The sequence below is a fragment of the Eretmochelys imbricata genome, chromosome 5 (genome assembly GCF_965152235.1).
Source record: "Eretmochelys imbricata isolate rEreImb1 chromosome 5, rEreImb1.hap1, whole genome shotgun sequence".
NCBI lineage: Eukaryota > Metazoa > Chordata > Testudines > Cheloniidae > Eretmochelys > Eretmochelys imbricata.
Genome location: NC_135576.1, coordinates 134,477,365 through 134,499,500, shown reverse-complemented (window position 1 = coordinate 134,499,500; position 22,136 = coordinate 134,477,365). Strand labels below are relative to the sequence as shown.

Below are 22,136 nucleotides of genomic sequence, written 5' to 3'. Positions count from 1 at the left end.
GTCCGAGGCTTAAACGACTTGCAAATCTTGCACCTTTTGCTGATATGGGTTTCTCCCAAACAGCGCAAACAGTCTGTGTGCGGTCACTTCTTGGCACAGAACGCCTACAAGAGCCACACAACTTAAATCCCGGGGAGCGGGGCATGCCCCGGCCTGGGCTCACTGACTAAACTAAACAGACAGCTAACTAACTACAGGTACTAACATTGAACAAACGAACAGTTCTGGGGACGAGCTACAGCAAAGCTGGAGCAGAGCAGTTCCAACGCACCTTCACTGGAGGCAAGAAGGAACTGAGGGTGGGGGGAGCGTGCAGCTCACCTTATACCACGCCAGGCAGGCACCACTCCAGGGGTTGCGGGGACGCTCCCCGCCATGGGTACTGCTAGGGGAAAAACTTCCGGCACCAGTGCACATGGCAAGCACGCACACCTATTGTGGAATACACACGAGCAATCACTCGAAGAAGAATCATAGGTTTCTTCATGCTTCAACCACCATTCCAGGGGACATGCGTTCATGTTGACGATAAGTTCTGCTCAATAACAATCCAAAGTTGTTCGGACTGACATGTTAATTTTCATTATTTGAGTCAGATGCCTCCAGCAGAAGGTTGATTTTCTTTTTTGGTGGTTCAGGTTCTGTAGTTTCCGCATTGGAGTGTTGCTCTTTTAAGGCTTCTGAAAGCACGCTCCACACCTCGTCCATCTCAGATTTTGGAAGGCATTTCAAATTCTTAAATCTTGGGTCAAGTGCTGTATCTATCTTTAGAAATCTCATATTGGTACCTTCTTTGCATTTTGTCAAATCTACAGTGAAATTGTTCTTAAATGAACATGTGCTGGGTCATCATCTGAGACTGATATAACATGAAATATTATGTTAGGGCTAGGGATACAGGTCACACAGGAAGATCTGGATGACCTTGTAAACTGGAGTAATAGTAATAAGATGAAATTTAACAGTGAAAAGTGCAAGATCATGCATTTAGGGATTAATAACAAGAATTTTTGTTATAAACTGGAGACGCATCACTTGGAAGTAACAGAGGAGGAGAAGGACCTCAGAGCATTGGTTGATCACAGGATGACTATGAGTCGCCAATGTGATATGGCTGTGAAAAAAGCTAATGTGGTCTTGGGATGCATCAGGCGAGGTATTTCCAGTAGAGATAAGGAGGTGTTAGTACCGTTATACAAGGCACTGGTGAGACCTCATCTGGAATATTGTGCACAGTTCTGGTCTCCCATGTTTAAGAAGGATGAATTCAAACCAGAACAGGTACAGAGAAGGGCTACTAGGATGATCCTTGGAATGGAAAACCTGTCTTATGAAAGGAGACTCAAGGAGCTTGGCTTGCTTAGCCTAACCAAAAGAAGGCTGAGGGGAGATATGATTGCTCTCTATAATATATCAGAGGGATAAATACCAGGGAGGCAGAGGAATTATTTAAACTCAGTACCAATGTGGACACAAGAACAAATGGATATAAACTGGCCATCAGGAAGTTTAGACTTGAAATTAGACGAAGGTTTCTAACCATCAGAGGAGTGAAGTTCTGGAACAGCCTTTCAAAGGAAGCAGTGGGGGCAAAAGACCTATCTGGCTTCAAGACTAAGCTTGATAAGTTTATGGAAGGGATGGTACAATGGGATAGTCTAATTTTGGCAATTAATTGATCTTTGACTATTAGCGGTAAATATGCCTAATGGCCTGTGATGGGATGCTAGACAGGGTGGGATCTGAGTTACTACAGAGAATTCTTTCCTGGGTATGTGGCTGATGAGTCTTGCCCATATGCTCAGGGTTCAGCTGATTGCCATATTTGGGGTCGGGAAGGAATTTTCTTCCAGGGCAGATTGGCAGAGGCCCTGCGGGTTTTTCGCCTTCCTGTGCAACGTGGGGCACAGGTCATTTGCTGGAGGATTCTCTGCGCCTTGAAGTCTTTAAACCACGAGTTGAGGACTTCAATAGCTCAGACATAGTTTAGAGGTTTGTTACAGGAGTGGGTGGGTGAGATTCTGTGGCCTACGTTGTGCAGGAGGTCAGACTAGATGATCATAATGGTCCCTTCTGACCTTAAAGTCTATGAGTCTATATGGCATAACGTGGGTAAAACAGAGCAGGAGACATACAATTCTCCCCCAAGGAGATTAGTCGCAAATTTAATTAACACATTTTTTTTAACGAGAGTCATCAGCATGGAAACAGGACTTCTGGAACGGTGGCCAAAGCATGAAAGGGCATACGAATGTTTAGCATATCTGGCATGTAAATATACCTTGCAATGCCAACTATAAGCCATGCAAATGCCTGTTCACAGTTTCTGGTGACATTGTAAATAACCAGAGAGCAGCATTATCTTCTGTAAATGTAAACAAACTTGTTTGTCTTAGCAATTGGCTGAAGAAGAAGTAGGACTGAGTGGAACTGTAGGCTCTGAAATTTTACATTGTTTTGTTTTTAAGTGCAGTTATGTAACAAAAAAAAAAAATCTACGTTTGTAAGTTGCACTTTCATGACAAAGATTGCACAACAGCACTTGTATGAGGTGAACTGAAAAATACTATTTCTTTTGTTTATCATTTTTACAATGCAAATATTTGTAATAAAAATAATATACACTTTGATTTCAATTACAACACAGAACACAATGTAAATGAAAATGTAGAAAAACATCCAAAATATTTAATAAATTTCAATTGGTATTCTATTATTTAACAGTGTGATTAAAACTGCGCTTAATTTTTTTAATTACAATTAATTTTTTTTTTTTTTTTTTTTTTAGAGTTAATGGCGTGAGTTAACTGTGATTAATTGACAGCCCTATTACAAACTGCGACAGCCAAACAAAATGTAAGTCCCCAGTTGGCCAGATCAAACCAATAGCCACAAGTGAGTCCATCTTGCTGAATTCCTCTGCCTGGATGGACCAGGCCCACAGCCAGCTAGCCTGGCAGTTAGAAGAAGTCACCATCCACTTGGTCAGACTGAATCCTCTGGTTCTTTGAGATCCAGCCCCCATCTCCAGCTTCCAGAACAATGATACTACGGCTTTATTTACCAGTGTTCTTTTATCAGAAGACCAATACTTACTTCAACTCGGTGAAAAATAAGTTGATGTAATTCACGGAATCTATTTGTTTTATGAAGGTTTCCACATTTTCCAGAAAAACCTGAAGTGAACAAAACCCTTTCAGTGCTGATGCTGTTACTGACATGCATATTAACACAAAAACACACAGAGAGACTTCAAAGGGTCATTTAAATGTGCACATGGGCATATCCAACTCTAAACCCAAGTTACCATACTCTTACCATTTGGACACGCTGTAGTTCTTTGCATGCAAAGAGTATGAGCTCTACAGCACTGGGTACCATCCTTAAGAACCTGGGTACCCCATACCCCAAGCACTCATGGCAGCTGTTCAGTACAAGGCAAGGCCAGCTCAGGGGAGATAAACTTCCAAGTGTGACATGGAACAAAGTTATCGTCACAGCCCTAGGAGCTCTATCTTTCACTCAGATCTGTGCCCCTCTGCTGAGAATCCACCCACATGGATCCACTTGCAGGATCAAGGCCTTAGTAGATACAAGCAGCACAGGCTCCACTAACACTGCTGCCTTCGGCCTCCTCCATCGCCAGAAAAAGCTTCCTCCCCTAATTGGCCAGTGGGACTCTGAAGTGGTGCTGACAGAGCTTTATAAACACTGATTACATAAGAACGGCCATGCTGGGTCAGACCAGTGGTCTGTCTAGCCCAGTATCCTGTCTTCTGGCAGTGGCCAGTGCCAGGTGCCTCAGAGGGAATGAACAGAACAGGGAATCATCAAGTGATCCATCCCCTGTCGCCCATTCCCTGCTTCTGGCAAGCAGAGACTAGGGACACCATTCCTGCCCATCCTGGCTAATAGCCATTGATGGACCTATCCTCCATGAACTTATCTAGTTCCCTTGTGAACCCTGTTATAGTCTTAGCCTTCACAATATCCTCTGGCAAATACCACTCTCCCTGGGAGGCAGGAAAACATGCAAGGGGAGGTAAAAGCGCAACTCAAACTTGCCGTGGGATTGTGATCATAAAGAAGGTTGAGGTTGATTCTCAGCTTCCTCATACATTCAAATGCTTCTTTAAACATGAGCCTGTTGGAAAGGGTCAAATACAGCAGGTTTTTAGAGAGGAGTGTGCACTACAATCTAATATACACAGGGAGTGAGGAGAACAGTTGCCAGACTATAAATAAACCTATATGGTTTCATTTTCACTGCCTTCCCTCTGCAAAGCAGGCTGGCTGTGCCCATGTCTAGTTCCTGTCCTGGCCCAGCCAGATATCACACTGGGTTAGCATTTAACCAGGTGTAGGCCAGTTTTAAAGAGAGTTACATTTGGGTTTAAAGATAACCGTGTATTGGTCGCAGATAGAGCTGGGCAGAGTTTTTTCCCCGTGAATAGTTTATTTGCCCAAAAATTCCTTTTCAGATGAAAAAATATTTTCTCAAACTCAGCAGTTTCAGACACCTAAATGAAAAAAATTAGAAAAAGTCCCAACAGTTCATTGACATTCTTGAAGTGAAACTTCTCAAACCTATATTTCACTTTGAAACTTAGCCAGGAGTTTTTAAAAAAATTTTAACATGTAAAACACACCCAAAAGCATAACCAAAAAAAAAAAAAAACAAAAAAAAAACCACCCATTTCATTTTGGAGAGGAAAAAGTGAAGAATTTCATTTCCAGGTTTAACCCAAAATCATTTCCCCTCTGCCCAGATTTTTTGGTTCAATAGCTGAAAAGAAACAGAAAAAGAAAAAAAATCAACTATCTATTCAGCTGTAGTGTCAGGTGCTTTTCTGTTCCATTAGAACAATGACACTGAGCAAGGTTTTATTCCACGAGGCAGCCTTGTCGTCCAGGATAAGTTATAATTATGGGGAGGGGAAGAGATGGCATTTCTCCCATTCACTCACAGTGAATCAAGATGTGACCTACATGTAATTTGCCTATTGTTGTTCCCGTCCCCTAACCTCTACCTACTTGTCTGTCCTTTTGAACAACAAGCTCCTTGCAGCAGGGACTAAAGCACGTAGCACAAGCTATACATAAATAAGAGAAATGTTGAGATGGCTCTGCTTGTAGGTGGCAGTTACCTGGAGTGCCCAACTGCTAGAACTGGTTTGTCTCCACTTGCTAAGTCAGAACTCTTTGAGAACTCTCCCGAAGCAGTCCCCTTTCAGTCTAGCTTAATGCCGTCATTCTGCAGGTCCCGGTCAATATCCCACCAGGACAGTGCCACCCTCCTCCAGCTGCTCACACCACAGAGCCTGGGGGACGCAGGCTGATACACATTAGTGACACTCACCTGTCCAACCACTTCCGAATCTGGGCCAGAACGAGGGCTCGGTGGTGAACAGTCTCCAAGTTTCCTCTTGGCATCTAAAAAATAAATCCCAACAATAATTCCTCTTAAGTATGCTAAGAGCTCTGCACCTGAAATCCTGGTCAGGCCAGGCCAGCAATCCACAACTCCTCCTCACCCCCAATGAGGGAACGGGGGCTTCACTTTGACTGCAAGGTGAAGGGGAGGCAGGACCTTCACTTTGAAGAAACAGTTTTACCCAATCTAAGAGATGGTGTCAATGTCTTTACAGTTCAATAAGACATCCCCCTCTCCACAAAGGCTGCAGAACTAGAAGGAACGTGATGGAGCCAAACATCACAGTGCTGTGCTAGTGAAAGAGACCCCAGAAGAAAAGTAACCCCAAGAGGAGGTTGAATCTCAAGGGAGACTCAATGCAAGCAGAGAAATGCAGGAAGCAGACCGTGTCAATGCCCAGGAGAGAGTCCAATCTCTGAAGGGTTCAGTGTCAACGATGTAAAGTGCTATTGACACTAACAGGACTGCAACAGGCAAACAGTGTTTTCCTGGAACACCCCACACTACTACTGTTGGCAAAGGCTGGAGCAGGCTCTGCCGAGTCTCTGAGGCAGGCAGCTCCTTACTCTGCCCAGACAGATAGGAGCTGGGAGTAAGTCTGTAATGAGAGGATCTAGAGCATGGGCTGAGCAGGGTCTGAGACAGGAATCCTCCAGCAGCCCAGCCTGGGAAGAAGGCCTGGGCTAGCTTTGTTCTCCTACTGGCAAGGAAGTCAAGCCCTAGGAAGGGGCAAGCTGCACAGGCATTTGAGCAAGCAGGTTTCCTCGACTTTACAGAAAGGCTTTGTCATGTGTCCGACACATGACTCCACAGCTGCATGGCTTTTCCATAAAACTGAGAAGAGATTTAAGGGAGAAACGTGACACATGCTAATCAAGCCAGGAACTGCTTCAGGGAGCAACTTTCTCGGGCCCTGGGTTCCAGCAGCTCATTCTCATTGCTGCCAGTCTGGTCTTTAGTTTTCCTTTTACTGGACACTAACAAAAACCTTTGGGACAAAGCATCATAAGAACATAAGAATGGCCAGACTGGGTCAGACCAATGGTCCCTGTAGCCCAGTATCCTGTCTTCTGACAGTTGCCAGTGCCAGATGCTTCAGAGGGAATGAACAGAACAGCGCAATTTATTGAGTGATCCATCCCCAGTCATCCAGTCCCAGCTTCTGGCAGTCTGAAGTTTAGGGATACCCAGAGCATGAAGTTGTGTCCCTGATCATCTTGGCTAAGAGCCATTGATGGACCTATCCTCCATGAACTTATCTAGTTATTTTTTGAACCTAGTGATATTTTTGGCTTTCACAATGTCCCCTGGCAACTAGTTCCACAGGTTGACTGTGCGTTGTGTGAAAAAAGTATTTCCTTATGTTTATTTTAAGACTGATGCTTTATAATTTCATTGGGTGACTGTGAAGGGGTAAATAACACATCCTTACTCACTTCTCCACACCAGTCACGATTTTATAGAGTTGTCTTCCCTCCCCCACCCATTTAGTCGTCTCTTTTCGAAGCTGAGCAGCCCCAGTCTGTTTAACCTCTCCTCCTACGGAAGCTGTTCCAGACCCTTAATCATTTTTGTTTCCCTTCTCTGTACTTTTTTTTCCAATCCTAATACATCTTTTTTGAGATGGGGCAACCAGAACTGCACTTAGTATTCAAGGTTTTATGGATTTATATAGTTGCATTGTGATATTTTCTGTCTTATTATCTATCCTTTCCTAATGGTTCCTGACATGGTTTGCTTTTCTGACTGCCGCTGCACATTGAGCAGATGTCTCAGAGAGCTATCCACAATGACTCCAAAATCTTGCTTGAGTGGCAACAACTACTTTAGACCCCATCATTTTGTTTGTAGAGCTGGATTATGTTTTCCAATGTGCATTACTTTACACTTATCAACACTGAATTTCATCTGCCATTTTGTTGTCCAGTCCCTCCTATGTAGGAGCACTCTCTGAACCCACTCAGAGCATGCTAGTTTGTTTTGGGAGAACCATGTAGGAACCAAGCTTTGAGATGAAGCATGGACAGGTTGGGAGGAAGAAATCGGCTGTGTTGATGCGATAGGAGGTTTGGAGTGAGGGGCAATGAAACTGGTGGGCGAATTGACATTCTGTTGAGGAACGGAAACCACGGTTGTCTGGGCCACGACGGTGCAATCAGAACTACCGTGGCATGATCTGTTCGTATCTTTGTCAGAACTCTGTGGAGAACAGGTATTAGGGGAAATGCATATACATCTCTACCCCAATATAACGCAGTCCTCGGGAGCCAAAAAAAATCTTACCGTCTTACAGATGAGACCGCGTTATATCAGGGTAGGGAGAGGAACCACTCCCCGCCCCAGCTCACCTCCGCGCGGCCTCCCCCTCCTCCCCTGAGTGCGCCGCCGCTGCTCCGCTTCTCTGCCCCCGCCCCCCCCCCCGGCTTGCGGCACCAATCAGCTGTTTGGCACGGGAAGCCTGGAAGGAAGGGGTATGGGGGGGAGAAGTGGAGCGGCGGTGGCGTGCTCAGGGGAGGAGGCAGAGGTGAGCTGTGGCGGGGGGAGGGGGGCGCAGCAAGTAAGTGCGGGGGGGCGCAGAGGAACTGCTTGTGGTAACACGAATTCGGATATAACGAAGTAAAGCAGCCCCGCTCCCAGGAGTGCTGCTTTACCGCGTTATATCCGAATTCGCATTATATCGGACAGAATTATATTGGGGTATAAGTGTAGTAAGTCCTGGTCCCATGAGATCATGAACGCATCTCCCAGGGAATGTTTGCCCAGTCCCGCTCAGGAGCAAAATGTGGGACATTTCATGTTTTTTGCAATTGTGAAAAGGTCTATGGTTGGGTAGCCCCAAATGCGGAATATGTTGCAGATGATTGTCTTGTTTATCTCCCATTCATGATCCCAGGGAAAGCGTCTGCTTAATTCGTCCGGGAAGATAGGCGGCTGATATCGGATGTTGTTTGCAAGGCACCAATTCCAGAGCTTTACAGCTTCTGTGCAAAGTGAGTGACAGCGAGCTCCTCCCTGCCTGTTCACATAAAACATGCAAGTGATGTTGTCTGTCATTATCCGTACATGTTGGTTCCGGATCAATGGGAGAAAGTGATGGCAGGCGTTGTGTATGGCTCGAAGTTCTAGGACGTTTATGCGTAGGAAGGTTTCAGTTGAAGATCACAGCCCCTGGGCTGTGTGGTGGGAAATGTGTGCACCCCACCCTGTGAGGGATGCACTGGTAGTCATTATGAGGGATAGAGCATCCTGGAGAAAGGGACTCCAGAGCAGAGGCTGGAGAGAGTCTTTGACTTGGAAAGGTATGGATAGAAGCTTGTTTAGAGTGTGTACATTCGGTCTGTAAACCGTAGCCAACCAAGCTTGAAAGCACCTCATGTATAGTCGTGCTTTTTGACCATGAAAGTGCACGAGGCCATGTGACCTAATAGTTGTAGACAGTCTCGAGCAGTGACCTGAGGACTGTTGCGAAGTTTCGTGGCCAGTAGTTTTATGGTGCTGAAGCGGTCGAAAGGGAGAAATGCTAATCCTGTCCGGGAACTGAGGTGTGCTTATATGAACTCCAGGTGCTGGATAGGAGATAACATGGATTTGTTTTTGTTTATTTTTAGGCCGAGGGATAGGAAGCAAGTGACAGTGAGCTGCGTGAATCGAAGCGCTTCATCGAGCATTGTGGCTTGGAGGAGACAATCGTTGAGGTAAGGAAATATTATGACCCCTTGTCTCCTGTGGTAGGCAGTGACTATGGCTAGGAGCTTGGAAAAAACTTGGGGGCAGTGGATAGGCCAAAGGGTAGCACCCTGTATTGAAAATGTGTCAAGCCAAGGGTAAAATGAAGGAAACGTCTGTGGGCCAGATGTATAATCACATGAAAATAGGTGTCCTGTAGGTAGAGGGCTGAAAACCAATCGCCTTCCTCCAGCGCTGGGATTATGGTGGTGAGAGTCACCATTTTGAACTTTTGCTTTTTGATAAATTTGTTGAGCCTCCTGAGGTCGAGGATCGGTCACCATCCCCCGGTTTTCTTTTCTGTTAAGAAATAAAGGGAATAAAACCGTTTCCCTCTGTGTTGTTCGGGCACGAGTTCCACTGCTCCCAATAGAAGGAGGAGTTGTACTTCTTGGAGGAGCAGTTGCTCGTGAGAAGGGTCCCTTAGGAGGGATGGGGAGGGTGGGTGGATAGGAGGCAAGGATATGAAAGGGATGGAATAGCCAATTATGACGATCTTTATGATCCACTTGTTGGTGGTAATGCTTTGCCACTGGTGGGAGAATGGCCGTAGGCGGTGTCCAAAACTAGAGACATGGGGTGCAACCACTGAAGTGGGAACGTTGTTTTCTATACCCTCGACCAAGGCTTCATATCTGCTTATTAGTGGGAGGGGGTTGAGATGCTGCTGAGGAATTGGGGCGGCGACGCTGGTATCTGGGTCTTTGGCGTTGCTGCCGTTGTTGCTCATGTGACCTATGGAATTGCTGGGTGCAGGCGGGGTAGCATGGGCGCTGGTAAGGTTGATATCTATATTGTCTCCTTCTGGTCGTAGGGGTTTGAAGTCCTAGGGACCGGAGAGTTGCCCTGGAGTCCTCCATTGAGTGAAGTACGTCATTTGTCGTGGAGGCAAAGAGTTTGTTGCTGAAGAGACGATCTTCAATGGTACTCTGGACCTCTTGAGGAAAGGAAGAGGAAGAGAGCCGTGAAGCTCGGCCCACGACAACTGCTGTAGCAGTAGATCTTGCTGCAGTATTGGCTGCATCAAGGGCCGCTTGAAGAGCAGAACATGAGATGATTTGTCCCTCGAAAACTAGAGCCATAAATTGTTGTTTCTTTTCTTCTGGAATGTCATCAGTAAAGTTCATGAATTTATTGTAATTTTTGTGGTCATATTTTGCAAGAATGGCAGTATAATTAGAGTTGGAAGGGACCTCAGGAGGTCATCTAGTCCAACCCCCTGCTCAAAGCAGGACCGATCCCCAATTTTTGCCCAAATCCCTAAATGGCCTCCTCAAGGATTGAACTCACAACCCTGGATTTAGCAGGCCAATGCTCAAACCACTGAGCTATCCCTCCCCGCCAATGTGAAATTATAACATAGAAGATGCGTATACTTTACGTCCGAGCAGATCTAATCGCTTACTGTCCTTGCGGATGGGGTGGAGTGGGGAAACTGGTGCTTGGTCTTTTGGTAGACTGCGTCTACTATCAACGAGTTCGGCGCTGGGTGAGTGAAAAGGAATTCAGAGCCCTTGGAAGGGCTGAAGTACTTGCAGTCCGCTCACTTACAGGTAGGTAGGCTTGCAGCAGGAGTCTGCCAGATGGCCGTAGCAGTTTCCAAAGGGCTACGTAGAACGGTAATGCAATCCTAGAAGAAGAGGGTTGCAGGATGTCCGTTAACTCATGCTGCTGTTCAGGAACCTCCTCCAAGCTAATTCTTAACTCACTTGCAACTCTTTTCAAAAGATCTTAAAATTTTGAGAAGTCATCCGAAGATGACGGGGAGGAGGAAGTAGGGCTTCATCAGGCGTAACAACTGGGTCTACCGGGTTGGAGACAGGTTGTGACTGATCCTCCAGTTGTGATGGTGCTGCCTGGTCCCTTACGTCAGTGGCAGATTCATCAGCTGGCAGTGGCGAGCAGGTGTGGCACGTGGCTGTGGTGGTATAGCAAGTGTGGTCTCGAGAGTAAGATGCCCATAGAGTCCAATATTGCCACTGTGGTGGGAAGGGGATGGGTGGTGCCATCCAGGGGTTTACACACCATGGGGCAGGATCCCGAGAGTAGGACGAGGTGATTTTTCTGTGACCTCTATTGACTGGGGTCTGAGGATGGTGAAAACTCCCCCTGAAGACCAGCTTCCTCATCACTGGAGGAAGGCTGTCCGGACCCTGACTGAGCATTTGGAGAGAAGCAGGCATTAAGTTGGGGTGACTGCAGGATGGGTGACACCAGCAGGTCCCTTGACTGTGTAAATTGGGGTGCTGGAGCTCCTCCGTGAGGTGAGGGCTGTGCAAGAGGAATCTACTGTGAACAAAGGTTCCTCTGCACCAGTGTCCCGAGCATTGTTTCACTGCCAGTCAGCTCAGCGGGAGACGGTGCCAGCAGAGCAAGAACAGCCTGCGGGGCGGTCAGGCACGTCAGCATGTGTTGGCGCTGCCTCCGTCGCAACGCTGAATGGTGCCACGAGAGAGGCAGGCAACGGGAAGCCTGAAGCCTCAGCACCGGAGCTTAGTGCTACTGCCGCAGCCGAAGGCAAGTTTCGCCCGGCGCATCAGAAGTGCTCAGCTGGGGAAGCACCAGGAGGGAGGCTGTAGATCTGCCCGGAGAAGTCTTGTCCCGCGAAGAACTCTTTGCAGGTGAGAGGGTGCCGTTTTTTTGAAGACTTTTTGTCTTTCTTTGAGGCGGGGGGAGGGACAGGGGCTGCGGCATGTAGCAGAGTCGGCGCCCGGGTCTGAAGCTTACCCTAAAGATTTCCGAAGGCGGAGCAGTTTTAATCTCAGCTCCCTGTCCTTGCGTGCCCTGGATTTAAGTTTGCTGCAGTGGGCACATATTTGGAGGATGTGGGACTCCCCCAAACATTTTATACAATTTGAATGGCCATCCGAAAGAGGGATGACATCCTTGCAGTTATAGCAGCGCTTAAAGCCTGGGGAGCCAGGCATGTCGGAAGTAGCTGCCTCTGACAAAGGAAAAAAAAAAATTTTTTTTGGTAGTTTTAGAGAGAGAAAAAGACAGGAAAAGTGGTGTCTAAGTACTACTGGTAACAAACTAACAGGGAAGGTATATGCACGAAGGGAGAGAAAGTCTCTAACGAGTCTGCTGAGCTCAGTCTCAGGACGGAGATGGTAGAGAAGGAACTGAGGAGACTGGTCACACATGCGTACTATTAAGGTACGCTCAGAGCGCCGGGGGGGGGGGGGGGGGAGGCTCTGCACGTGCACAACCGGTACGAGTACTGCTGTAAAGATCTCTGAGCGAAGGCGCAGGGACGCACCAACACCTGGAGTGGAGCGCCCAATCTCGAGTCCTTTACTTAATACATGAACTTGTCTGTTCTTTCATTAAAGTGATTCAACTCCTCAGAGCAGAGGCCCTGGAGGTGTTCTGGACCTCCCTAGGAAATCCTGACAATTGTAGCCAAGAATCCCTTCTCATGAGATTCTGCAAGCTGTGTCTGCTGAATCCACTATGGCCTGGAGAGTGATTTTTGCCACTAGCTTGCCCTCCTCTTTGCAGATCTTAAATTGGGCTCTGACCTCCATGGGAAGCCTCCCCATAAAGTCTGCAAGCTTGGAATAGTTATTAAAATCATATTTTCCTAAAAAAGCCTAGTAGTTAGCAATACAAAATTGCAGGCCTGCAGAGACGATGACCTTTCTCCACAGGAGGTCCAATCTCTTTGAACCCTTGTCAGTCAGTGTGTCCATTTGATAGTGTGACCCGGCCCTTTCCTTAGCTGCCTGTACCACCAGTGAGTTGGGGCTGGGGTGGGAGAACAAATTCAGCTCCTTTGGTGGGGATGAAATACGTTCTGTTGGCTCTCTTCGGTGTAGGGGCATAAGATGCCATATCACTCCGGATGGCTCTAGGATGGCCTCATTAACTGGGAGGGCCACCTTACTCGGTCCCTCCGGTTGCAGGATATCCAAGAGCAAGTGTTGAGGGCCCTGGACCTCCTCCAGTGGGATCTGGATGTCATCGGCAACTCTTTGCAGTAGTTCCTGGTACTACGGTCGTCCACCAGAGATGGAGAGGACAGAGCGATGGCTTTGTCCAAGGATGAAGGAGAGACAACTATTAGAATCTGCAGGTCCTGATCAATGTCTTCCTCCACATACGCTGATGGATCCCTAAGGCGGCCCTGAATGCCTGCCCATAGACCCCAATGAAGCCAGAAGGAGGGGTCAGTCAGCTGTAAGGTACCCAAAGAAATCACTACCAGCAGTTCCTGGGGAAGCCGTATCCGTAGGGATACTGAGTGTGACTCCTTGAATGCCTGTCATGACTCAACGGTCTCCCTGCAGATACTGGAGAGGTTAGCACCTCCAACTCATCCGAGTCTGAAAACTGCTTCTCCAGCAGTGGTGAGGTCATCTGTACTGGAGCACTCCTGCCGAAGGGCTGTAAGTGGGATGGCTCCTGGGACACCAGAGTAGCATCCTTCTCTGGTGTAGTAATATCCCTCAAGAGGGCTAGGCTGGAGAAGCAAGGAGACTGAGGATGAGGTAAGACTATATCCTCCAGTGTTGTGTAAGTCTCCATATGCCCCAGTGCCAGCAGTCAAGTCTGATGGAACCAGTGCATCCCTGGAAGCCCGGTGGTCCTCGGACAAATTAGATGGTATCAATGATAAGTGTAGGCCTTGCTGAAGCCCTAAGCACAACTAATAGTACGGACCAAAGACTGTGAACCAGAGTAGGCCTGGCCTCAGCAGAATCACAACACACTAGATATTAGCTAAAATAAGCACATTCCTGAGAGGATGGTATAAGAACATCCAGATCTCTCAAGTAACTGTGTAAACACATTCCCAAGAGATGGTACAGGAACCCACCGACTCCTCCTATGATAAGGATGGGATGACAGGATAATGGAGGAGGATGTTTTGTTCAAACTAGCAGGTACAAGAACAAGGGTGGCAACTAACAACATCTGGAGTGTGACACATAACTTGTTTGTATCGATGTATAAAAGAAGAAGTCAGAGGAGGGGCATCTTTGTATCGGCAGAGGGGAAAGCATCCTGTTATGCTGACGGAGCCTTGTCACAGGCATACATTTGTTAGTGTCCGGTGACTTGGTGGTCAGGGTGCTAGTACTCTGTTTTGCTGACAATGAACCTGGATGAGCACCTTTGCCACCAAACCAAGCCTGTGGACTCGCTCTATGAAAACATCGAGGCCGGCTGAATCCACATGCTGCATGTCTCCTAACGCAGTAAACACCAGAGCCCCAAGAATAGCAGCATTAACAACTCTGCAGAGCCAGCAACGCTCCACAGCACTAATAGCTCACAGACAGAACCGGCGGATGCCATTCCTTACGCTTTGATACTGGGGTGATCATTAGAATCAGTGGATCATTTTTTATTTATTTTACAAAAAAAGCTAGGAAGAATAAACACTATTTATAATTGTCTTTACAGGTGCTACAAATAGTTGAGGGAGGACATCCAGGAGAGGACACAGGATTCCAACTCAGATCATGGAGCCATAAGGACCTGGAGAGGCATGGGTCTCTTGGCAGAAGCATGAAGAGATGTGTGTGGGGGCCAATGGACACTGCTTGAAAGAGTTCCTGGACTCGGTTGCATGCATACCCCCCTGTGGGACCAACACTCAAAGAACTTACCTCTTATCCCATGACTGCCTTCTTTGCTTAAGAACTCTTGGTGTGGGTCCTTGTCAAAGGCTTTCTGAAAGTCCAAATACACTATGTCCACTGCATCACTCTTGTCCACATTTGTTAACCTTCTCAAAGAATTCTAATACGTTGGTGAGGCATAATTTCCCTTCACAAACGCAGCTTTGACTCTTCCACAACACACTGTTCATCTATGGGTCTGGTGATTCCATTCTTTACACTCATTTGCCTAGTACCGAAGTTCAGCTTACCATCCTGTAATTGCTCGTATCGCCCCTGGAGCCTCTTTTAAAAGTCAGTGTCACATTAGCTGTCCTCCAGTCCAGAAGCTGATTCAAGCAATAGGTTATATATTACAGTTAGCAGTTCTGCAATTTTATATTTGAGTTCCTTCAGAACTCTTGGGTGAATATCACCTGATCTTGGTCACTTATTTTTTCTCAATTTGTTCCAAAACCTTCTCTACTGACACCTCAATCTGAAACAGTTTCTCAGCTTTGACACCTAAGAATGGCTCAGGTGTGAGACTCTTCCTTGCATCTTCTGCAGTGAAGATGGATGCAAAGAAATCATTTTGTTTTTTGGCTTCCTTGAGTGCTCCTTTAGCATCTCGATCATCCAGTGGCCCCAGCGGATTGTTTAACTGGCTTCCTGCTTCTGATGCACTTAAAAAAAAATTGCTGTTAGTTTGTGTGTCTTTTGCATGTTGTTCTTTGAATTCTTTTGCGGCTGCCTAATTACACTTTTACACTTGACTTGCCAGAGTTTAAGCTCCTTTCTAGTTTCCTCAGTAGGATCCGACTTCCAATTTTTGAAAGATGCCTTTTTGTCTCTAACCACCTCATTTACCTAGTTTAGCCATGGCAGCCTTTTTTGGTCCTTGACTCTTTTTTATTTGGGGTATACATGTAGTTTGAACCTCTATTATGGTGTTTTTAAAAAAAGTTTCCATGCAGTTTGCAGGCATCTCACTCGTGACTGTTCCTTTTAATTTCCCTTTAACTAGCCTCCTCATTTTTGTGTACTTCCCCTTTCTGAAGTATCAAAACAGGCGGGCAGGGGCAAGAGCGTACGAAGCACACGTGACGGAGGGTATAAAGGCAAATGGGTGGGGGCATGTGCGCTTGGAACACACAACAGATGGTGTCAAAGCAGGTGGGCAGGGCGAGAGCATGAAGCACAGGACAGATTCATTTTCATGCAAATGAAGTCAAGAGACCGTCTACCTCCCAGTCACATGGGGCTGGAGCTCAGGAGCGCTCACACCCAGCAGAATGGCAGAGGTTTGGAGGGGGGGGGGGAATTCACCATTGTCAATGGGTAAAAACCTGGCCCTCAGTGTGGGTGTTCACCTTCCTGAAGCAGGGCCTTTACTACAGACAATAGGCACCAAGAGATCACCCTCTGACCCGGTGATTTATTGAGGTGCTTCAGTGTCACCGAGACCAGCCACTGAAGCCTTATTTATTTGAAACTCCCTCATTTCTGTCTGGACCCTCTCCTGCCCGGGGCTCCGAGAGAGGCAGCATGAGCTGTAATGCTTAGGATACAGTGGGATCAGCATCTACAGTTCCGCATGTTTGTGAGTGGTGATCCCATAGCCTGGAAAGCAACAGCAGTTGTTACACGGAACTTGACAATGTATAGCTCAGCTAGCTACTATCCTCTCCGAACAGCTGGGTGCTGCGCTACAGTGGGGCTTCCCCAGCGTGGGCTAACACATGGTGCTGCAGCAGTACCATGATAGCTGACCTGCAGGATGAGCTTGGTGTCCTGGGGTACAACGGTGACTATGCGGGAGCCTCGCTCCACCTTGCGAAGTGTCTCGTTGGGAGTAGAGGAGCTGCTGAAGCCTGCCTGCAGAACTGAGAATGGCAGAGGTATCAGCAAGGGTATGGTAAGTCCCAACATACAGTGCAACTTCCCCAGTCCAGCCACAGGGTGTCTGCCAAGTTCCTGCTGGGAACCCACCCATTATTAGGGATGTTCTAGTAGTGCCTCCGGGCATCAGTCAGCTTCAGAGTCCCACTGTGCCAAGCACCATCACGCAGACTGGAGGAGACAGCCACTGCCTGAGTCCAGACACCAGGCAGAGACACACACACGAGCAGCTGCCAGAAGCACAGAACATGGACATTGCCATTCTTCCTCATCCTCCTGCTCCTCCACAACACCCCCAAGCTTCCCATGTCCAGGTGCCAGTCAGATGCTGCCCAGCATGGTTCACCCGGGGAACCCTTCCACCCTACGTGTCCCCCACCGGGAGCATCCAGCCTTGTTCTGGGAGGTGAAGGCAAAGCCTGTCAAAGAGGACAAGAGGTGGCTCCCACCAACTGACTGCTTCCCCTGCAGGTGGCCCACACAGCCAGTCCTGTCCCCAGCCGCTTCTGCTCCTGGGGGCACCCTGCACGGTCAGTCCTGCCTGCAGCCGCTTCTCCTCCTGGGGGCCAGGCAGGCGACCTGCACAGTCAGTCCTGCCCCCAACCGCTTCTCCTCCTAGGGGCCAGGCAGGCAGGCGGCCTGCATGCCCAGTCTTGCCCCCAGCTGCTTCCCCTCTTTCTGCAGGCCAAGGCACAGTGATTTCAAGTGTCCTTTGGTCACTCCTGTTATATCACAGATCAAAGACAATTTGTGGAGAGTAAGCTACTCCTCCCTGTGCTAGGGAGAGCTGGGAAGTGAGGGAGGGAGCTCCCAGAAGTGGATTAAGAGCCCCCACAGTCACAGCCCATGAGAGGATATAGGGAACTCACTGGCACCAATCAGGAGCAGCCACTCTGGACAATCAAGAAGTGGCACCATGGCCACGACAGGGAGCCTTGGAAGCAAGCTTGTCTAGGTTCCATCACAAGGGCAGAGGGCCCAGGAAGCAAACAGTAAGGCCAATTACATACCAAAGGCCATATCTGAACGTTTACCTTTCAGTGATGTGTCCCTCAAAGATACACACTGGCAGGTGTGGGAGTGGGTGGTCACCAGCAAAAACTCATCATATATGGCAAATGAGGTAATGTTGGAAGCCACCTGTGGAAAGTGAATCCAATGAAATCTCTGAGCACCAGCAGGAGCAGATGAAATCTAATAATCTCACACCGACAAGTGAAACCGCATCAAAACAAGCTTTGGTACCTCCACATCATTAATGAAAAAACGGCATCGCTCAGTCAGACCCAGGATGGCCTCCTATAATGAAAAGGATGGACAATTACAATATGTTATAGCATTGGCTTAGTGGCACCATTGTTATAACTGAGATGGGTCTTTGCTATATGCCCATTACTTTTAGACTGTCAGATTTCCAAGGGGACTGGAATGCCTCATGCTTATTTTCAACACACCAGTGCAGTACTGAAGGAAGTTGGGTAGGAATTTGTTTGATCACTGAGAACTCAATGTAAAATGTGTTTACTTGCTTTAAAAAAAAAAAAAAAAAAAAAAAAAAGGGGGGGGGGGTCTCCAGACCCTTGTGGTTGGAAACTCAACAACATCTTTCCACTGAAAGCTTCAAACTTGACCTAGGTGGCATCCTTGATAAGGAACAGCACACTTGCCATCTCTGAATAACTCTGGTTGGGCAACAACAGCTAATGTCTTGAAAGCCACCAGACCCAGCTGTGCAGTGCGCATTGTTTTACTTAGCTTGTAAGCACCCCAAGGCCCTCCATGCGGCAGCATGGAAACAGGACATTGGGAGCCCACTATAGTAGAGACCAGTGTGTGGACTTGGAGAGGAGATTAACATACAGTTTCTAAAAAGGAAGTGAACTGGAAAAATAAAACCAAACCATAATAATCATTGAATGCAACAATTAGTGACAGCCCTGACAGGAAGTATAAGAAAGACAAGATGGCTGAGGTAATGTCTTTTATTGGACCAACGTCTGTGGGTGAGAGAGAGAAGCTTCTGAGCCACACAGAGCTCTTCTTCAGGTCAGGGAAAGGTACTCTGAACATCACACCTAAATGTAAGGTGGAACAGATTGTTTAGCATCATCAGTTAGCACATATTCTAAGGGACCATTCAAGGTGAAATGACTAACACCTCTGCAGTCATATGACAAAAAGAGTGGTGTCAGAGTGTTACAGATTGTTGTAATAAACCATGAATCCAGTCTCTCTCTCTTCAGGCCATGAATTTTAGTGTCTAGCAGAGTAATGAATTTAAGCTCCCAGGCTTGTCTTTTGAAAGTGTCGTGCAGGTTTCCTTTGAGGATTAGGATGGGTAAATCAGATACAGAGTGATCGCTTTCTGTCCCAATATTCCTTCAGTAAGGACTTGGCTATACTTGCAAGTTAGAGTGCACTAAATCAGCCCCGGGCGCCCTAACTCCTGAGATGTCCACACTGGCAAGGCAGGTATAGCGCCTGGACTCTGCAGCTGGAACGCTCCTGGTAATCCACCTCCACGAGAAACATAACGCTTGCTGCACCCCGGCTGAAACGCCCGGGTGTCAGTGTGGACGACGTGTTGCATTACTGCGCTGTGACTGGCTTCCGGAAACGACTTTAGGGGATTATGGGACAAGCAGCCACTCTTGTCATTGTTTTGAACTCGGCTGCAGGCATGCGGATATCCCCTTTCAAAGCTCTGTGACAGCTGGCTGCTTATCTGCTCTGAGACAAAGCAAACCATTACTGTGGAATGCTGCTGCTGTGAGTGAGAGAGAGCAGGGAGGGGCAGGCGGAAGGGGGTCTGCTGCTGTCTGAACTTACAAGACAGCATGCTGACAAGCTCTCTGCCCCCCAAAACACACTGTCTCCCCCCCCCCACACACACCCCCTGTCACACTCCACCACCACCCCCATTTGAAAAGAACACTGCAGCCACTTGCACACTGGGATTGCAAGTGCTGCTAATGTGGCCATGACAGCGCACTTGCCGCTGACAGTGTAAACCCACGGCAGTGTTTTCCCTGCTGTGGTCTCCGAAGGCTGGTTTAACTCCCAGCGCTCTACATCTGCAAGTGTAGCCAAGCCCTAAGAGTGCTGTGGCCTGATATGAGGGGTCTGCCTGGGTGCTTTTGTTTGTGTATTTTGGGTTGGGTTGGGTTCAGGTCCAACTGTGATGACTACCTTAACGAGGCAAACCGACATCTCTCCAACACCACCTACAGTACTATAAAGAACTCAAAGGTCACCCCACATCACAAATTTACCCTGGAACTTAAGGATATAATCAAATCCTTCCCCAAACAACTCCAAGAGAAGTTTTACAAATCCATCCTCCATGAACCCACAGCAGGGACCTTCTACATGCTTCCCAAGATACACAAACAAAGGAACCCAGCCAGTCCCATCATATCTGACCACGACACTTACTTATTGGGACTCCTAGAAACCATTCTCAAACCACTCACCACACAAAGGGCCAGCTTCCTCCAGGACACAACTGACTTCCTCCACAAACTCTGCATTATTAACAACCTCCTTCAGAACACCACCCTCAACCTCCCAGATGTCACCTCCTTATATACCAATATCCCTTACAATGACAGCATAGCTGCCTGCCTCAAATATTTACAAGACAACGGACAACCCTCAGATCTCCACCCCAACCACATCCATTTCATCCTCATCCACAAGAGAAAACAGTTTGTCCAAACCATGGGAGCAGCTCTGGATACTAGGATGGCTCCTCAATATGCTAATATCTTTTGCATGGCCACATTGAAGATGATTTTCTGGAGAAATGCATCACAAAACCAATGCTATACCTGAGATACATCCATGATATTTTCATCCTCTGGACAGACGGCTTAAACTCCCTCATACATTTCCACCACAACTTCAACAACCACCCCTCATCCATTCAACTCTCTTTGGAACACTCCCACACCAGCATCAGCTTCCTGGACACCAAAATCAGCTTCAACAATGGAACCCTACAGGCAACAATATGCAAGAAACCCACGGATCAACACACATGCTGCATATATTCTGTAACAACACCAAGAAATCTGTTATCTACAGCCAGCCATTTAGATACTGCAAAATATGCTTCAGGGAGAAAGTTCAGGTTACACACCTTAATACCACCTTCACCAAACAAGGACACTCCACCAGAGAAGTAGATCGCATCATGGAATGAGCCACCCAAATACCCTGAGAGAACCTGCTTCAACACAGAAATAAAGCCCACTCTGACCACAAGCCCCGGGTTGTCACCTACCATCCTATGCTGGAACCCATATGGGTATCATCAAACTACAACCCATACTTAATTGGGACCCCATCTGGAGAGATATCTTTCCTGAATCCCCACTTCTGGCCTTCAAACAACCCCCCAGCCTCTCCAAGCTCACCATCAGAAGTATGCTCCCCACAGACCAGGGCACACCAACACCACACTCTACCAGAACAGATGAAAAACCTGCCAACATATCTCCACTGTTACTATGATCAACACCTCCCACAAAACACCTTTCAAGAGCCATAGACGTTACACATGCCTATCACAAGTCAATATGTGGTGTACCTCATCCAGAGCACTAAATGCCCCAGTAACAACTATGTGGGTGAACCAGACGGACTGGAATAAACTCACTACACTCTAGAATAAACTCACACAGTAAAGTGATAAAAGACAAAACCACCCTCTCACCTGTGGGTGAGCACTTTTCACAAAGTGATCACTCTATCTCTGACCTATCAGTCCTCATCCTAACAGGACACCTGCACACCACTTTCAACAGACGAGCCTGGGAGCTTAAATTCATAACTCTGCTAAACACTAAAAATCATGGCCTGAACAGAGACACTGGATTTACGGCTTATTACAACAAACTATAATCCACTACCCCCACCTTTTTGTCCTGTGGCTGCAGAGGTGTTAACGGGCCACTCTACCTTGACTGGTCCCTTAGAATTTGTGCTAACTACTTATGCTAAACTACCTGTTCCACCTGGCATTTAGCTGTGATGCTCGGCGCACCTTTCCCAAAACTGAAGAATAGCTCTTCGTGGCTTGAAAGTTTGTCTCTCTCACCAACAGAAGTTTGTCCAATAAAAGATATTACCCCCGCAACCTTGTCTCTCTAATATCCAGGGACTGACACAACTACACTGCATACAGGAAGTGTAACAAGTCAGATCCCACAACCCTGTTCAGATGTATTAAGCGTTTAATGTCATAAAAAATATTGACAAGTACTGCATGTTCACATAGTGCAGAGCTACAGTTGCCATGGGGACCTACCATCTGAACATCCCTTCATTTAAGTCTCCATATTAATGCAGGGTTTTCCATAATAATGCTGGATTTTGTGCATTATAAACCATCAGACATTCTCTGGGCAAGGCATGTGTAGGTGGCTATGCTGGTCACACACAGCTCGCTCTGCAGGCACTAAGGA

At 47.3% G+C, this 22,136-nt stretch overlaps 1 protein-coding gene across 2 annotated transcripts in view; it reads right to left on the bottom strand.

Moving 5' to 3' along the window:
• ELP1 (elongator acetyltransferase complex subunit 1) overlaps positions 1-22,136 on the bottom strand; it is a 112,176-nt gene that overhangs the window by 36,621 nt on the left and 53,419 nt on the right. For both annotated transcript variants that reach the window (XM_077817961.1, XM_077817963.1), the window contains exons 17-22: positions 17,914-17,967; positions 17,703-17,808; positions 16,540-16,652; positions 5,360-5,433; positions 4,066-4,144; positions 3,097-3,176 (exon numbers count right to left, since the gene is read on the bottom strand). In XM_077817961.1, coding sequence (XP_077674087.1) covers positions 3,097-3,176; positions 4,066-4,144; positions 5,360-5,433; positions 16,540-16,652; positions 17,703-17,808; positions 17,914-17,967 — 506 coding nt within the window. The remainder of the gene's footprint in view (positions 1-3,096; positions 3,177-4,065; positions 4,145-5,359; positions 5,434-16,539; positions 16,653-17,702; positions 17,809-17,913; positions 17,968-22,136) is intronic.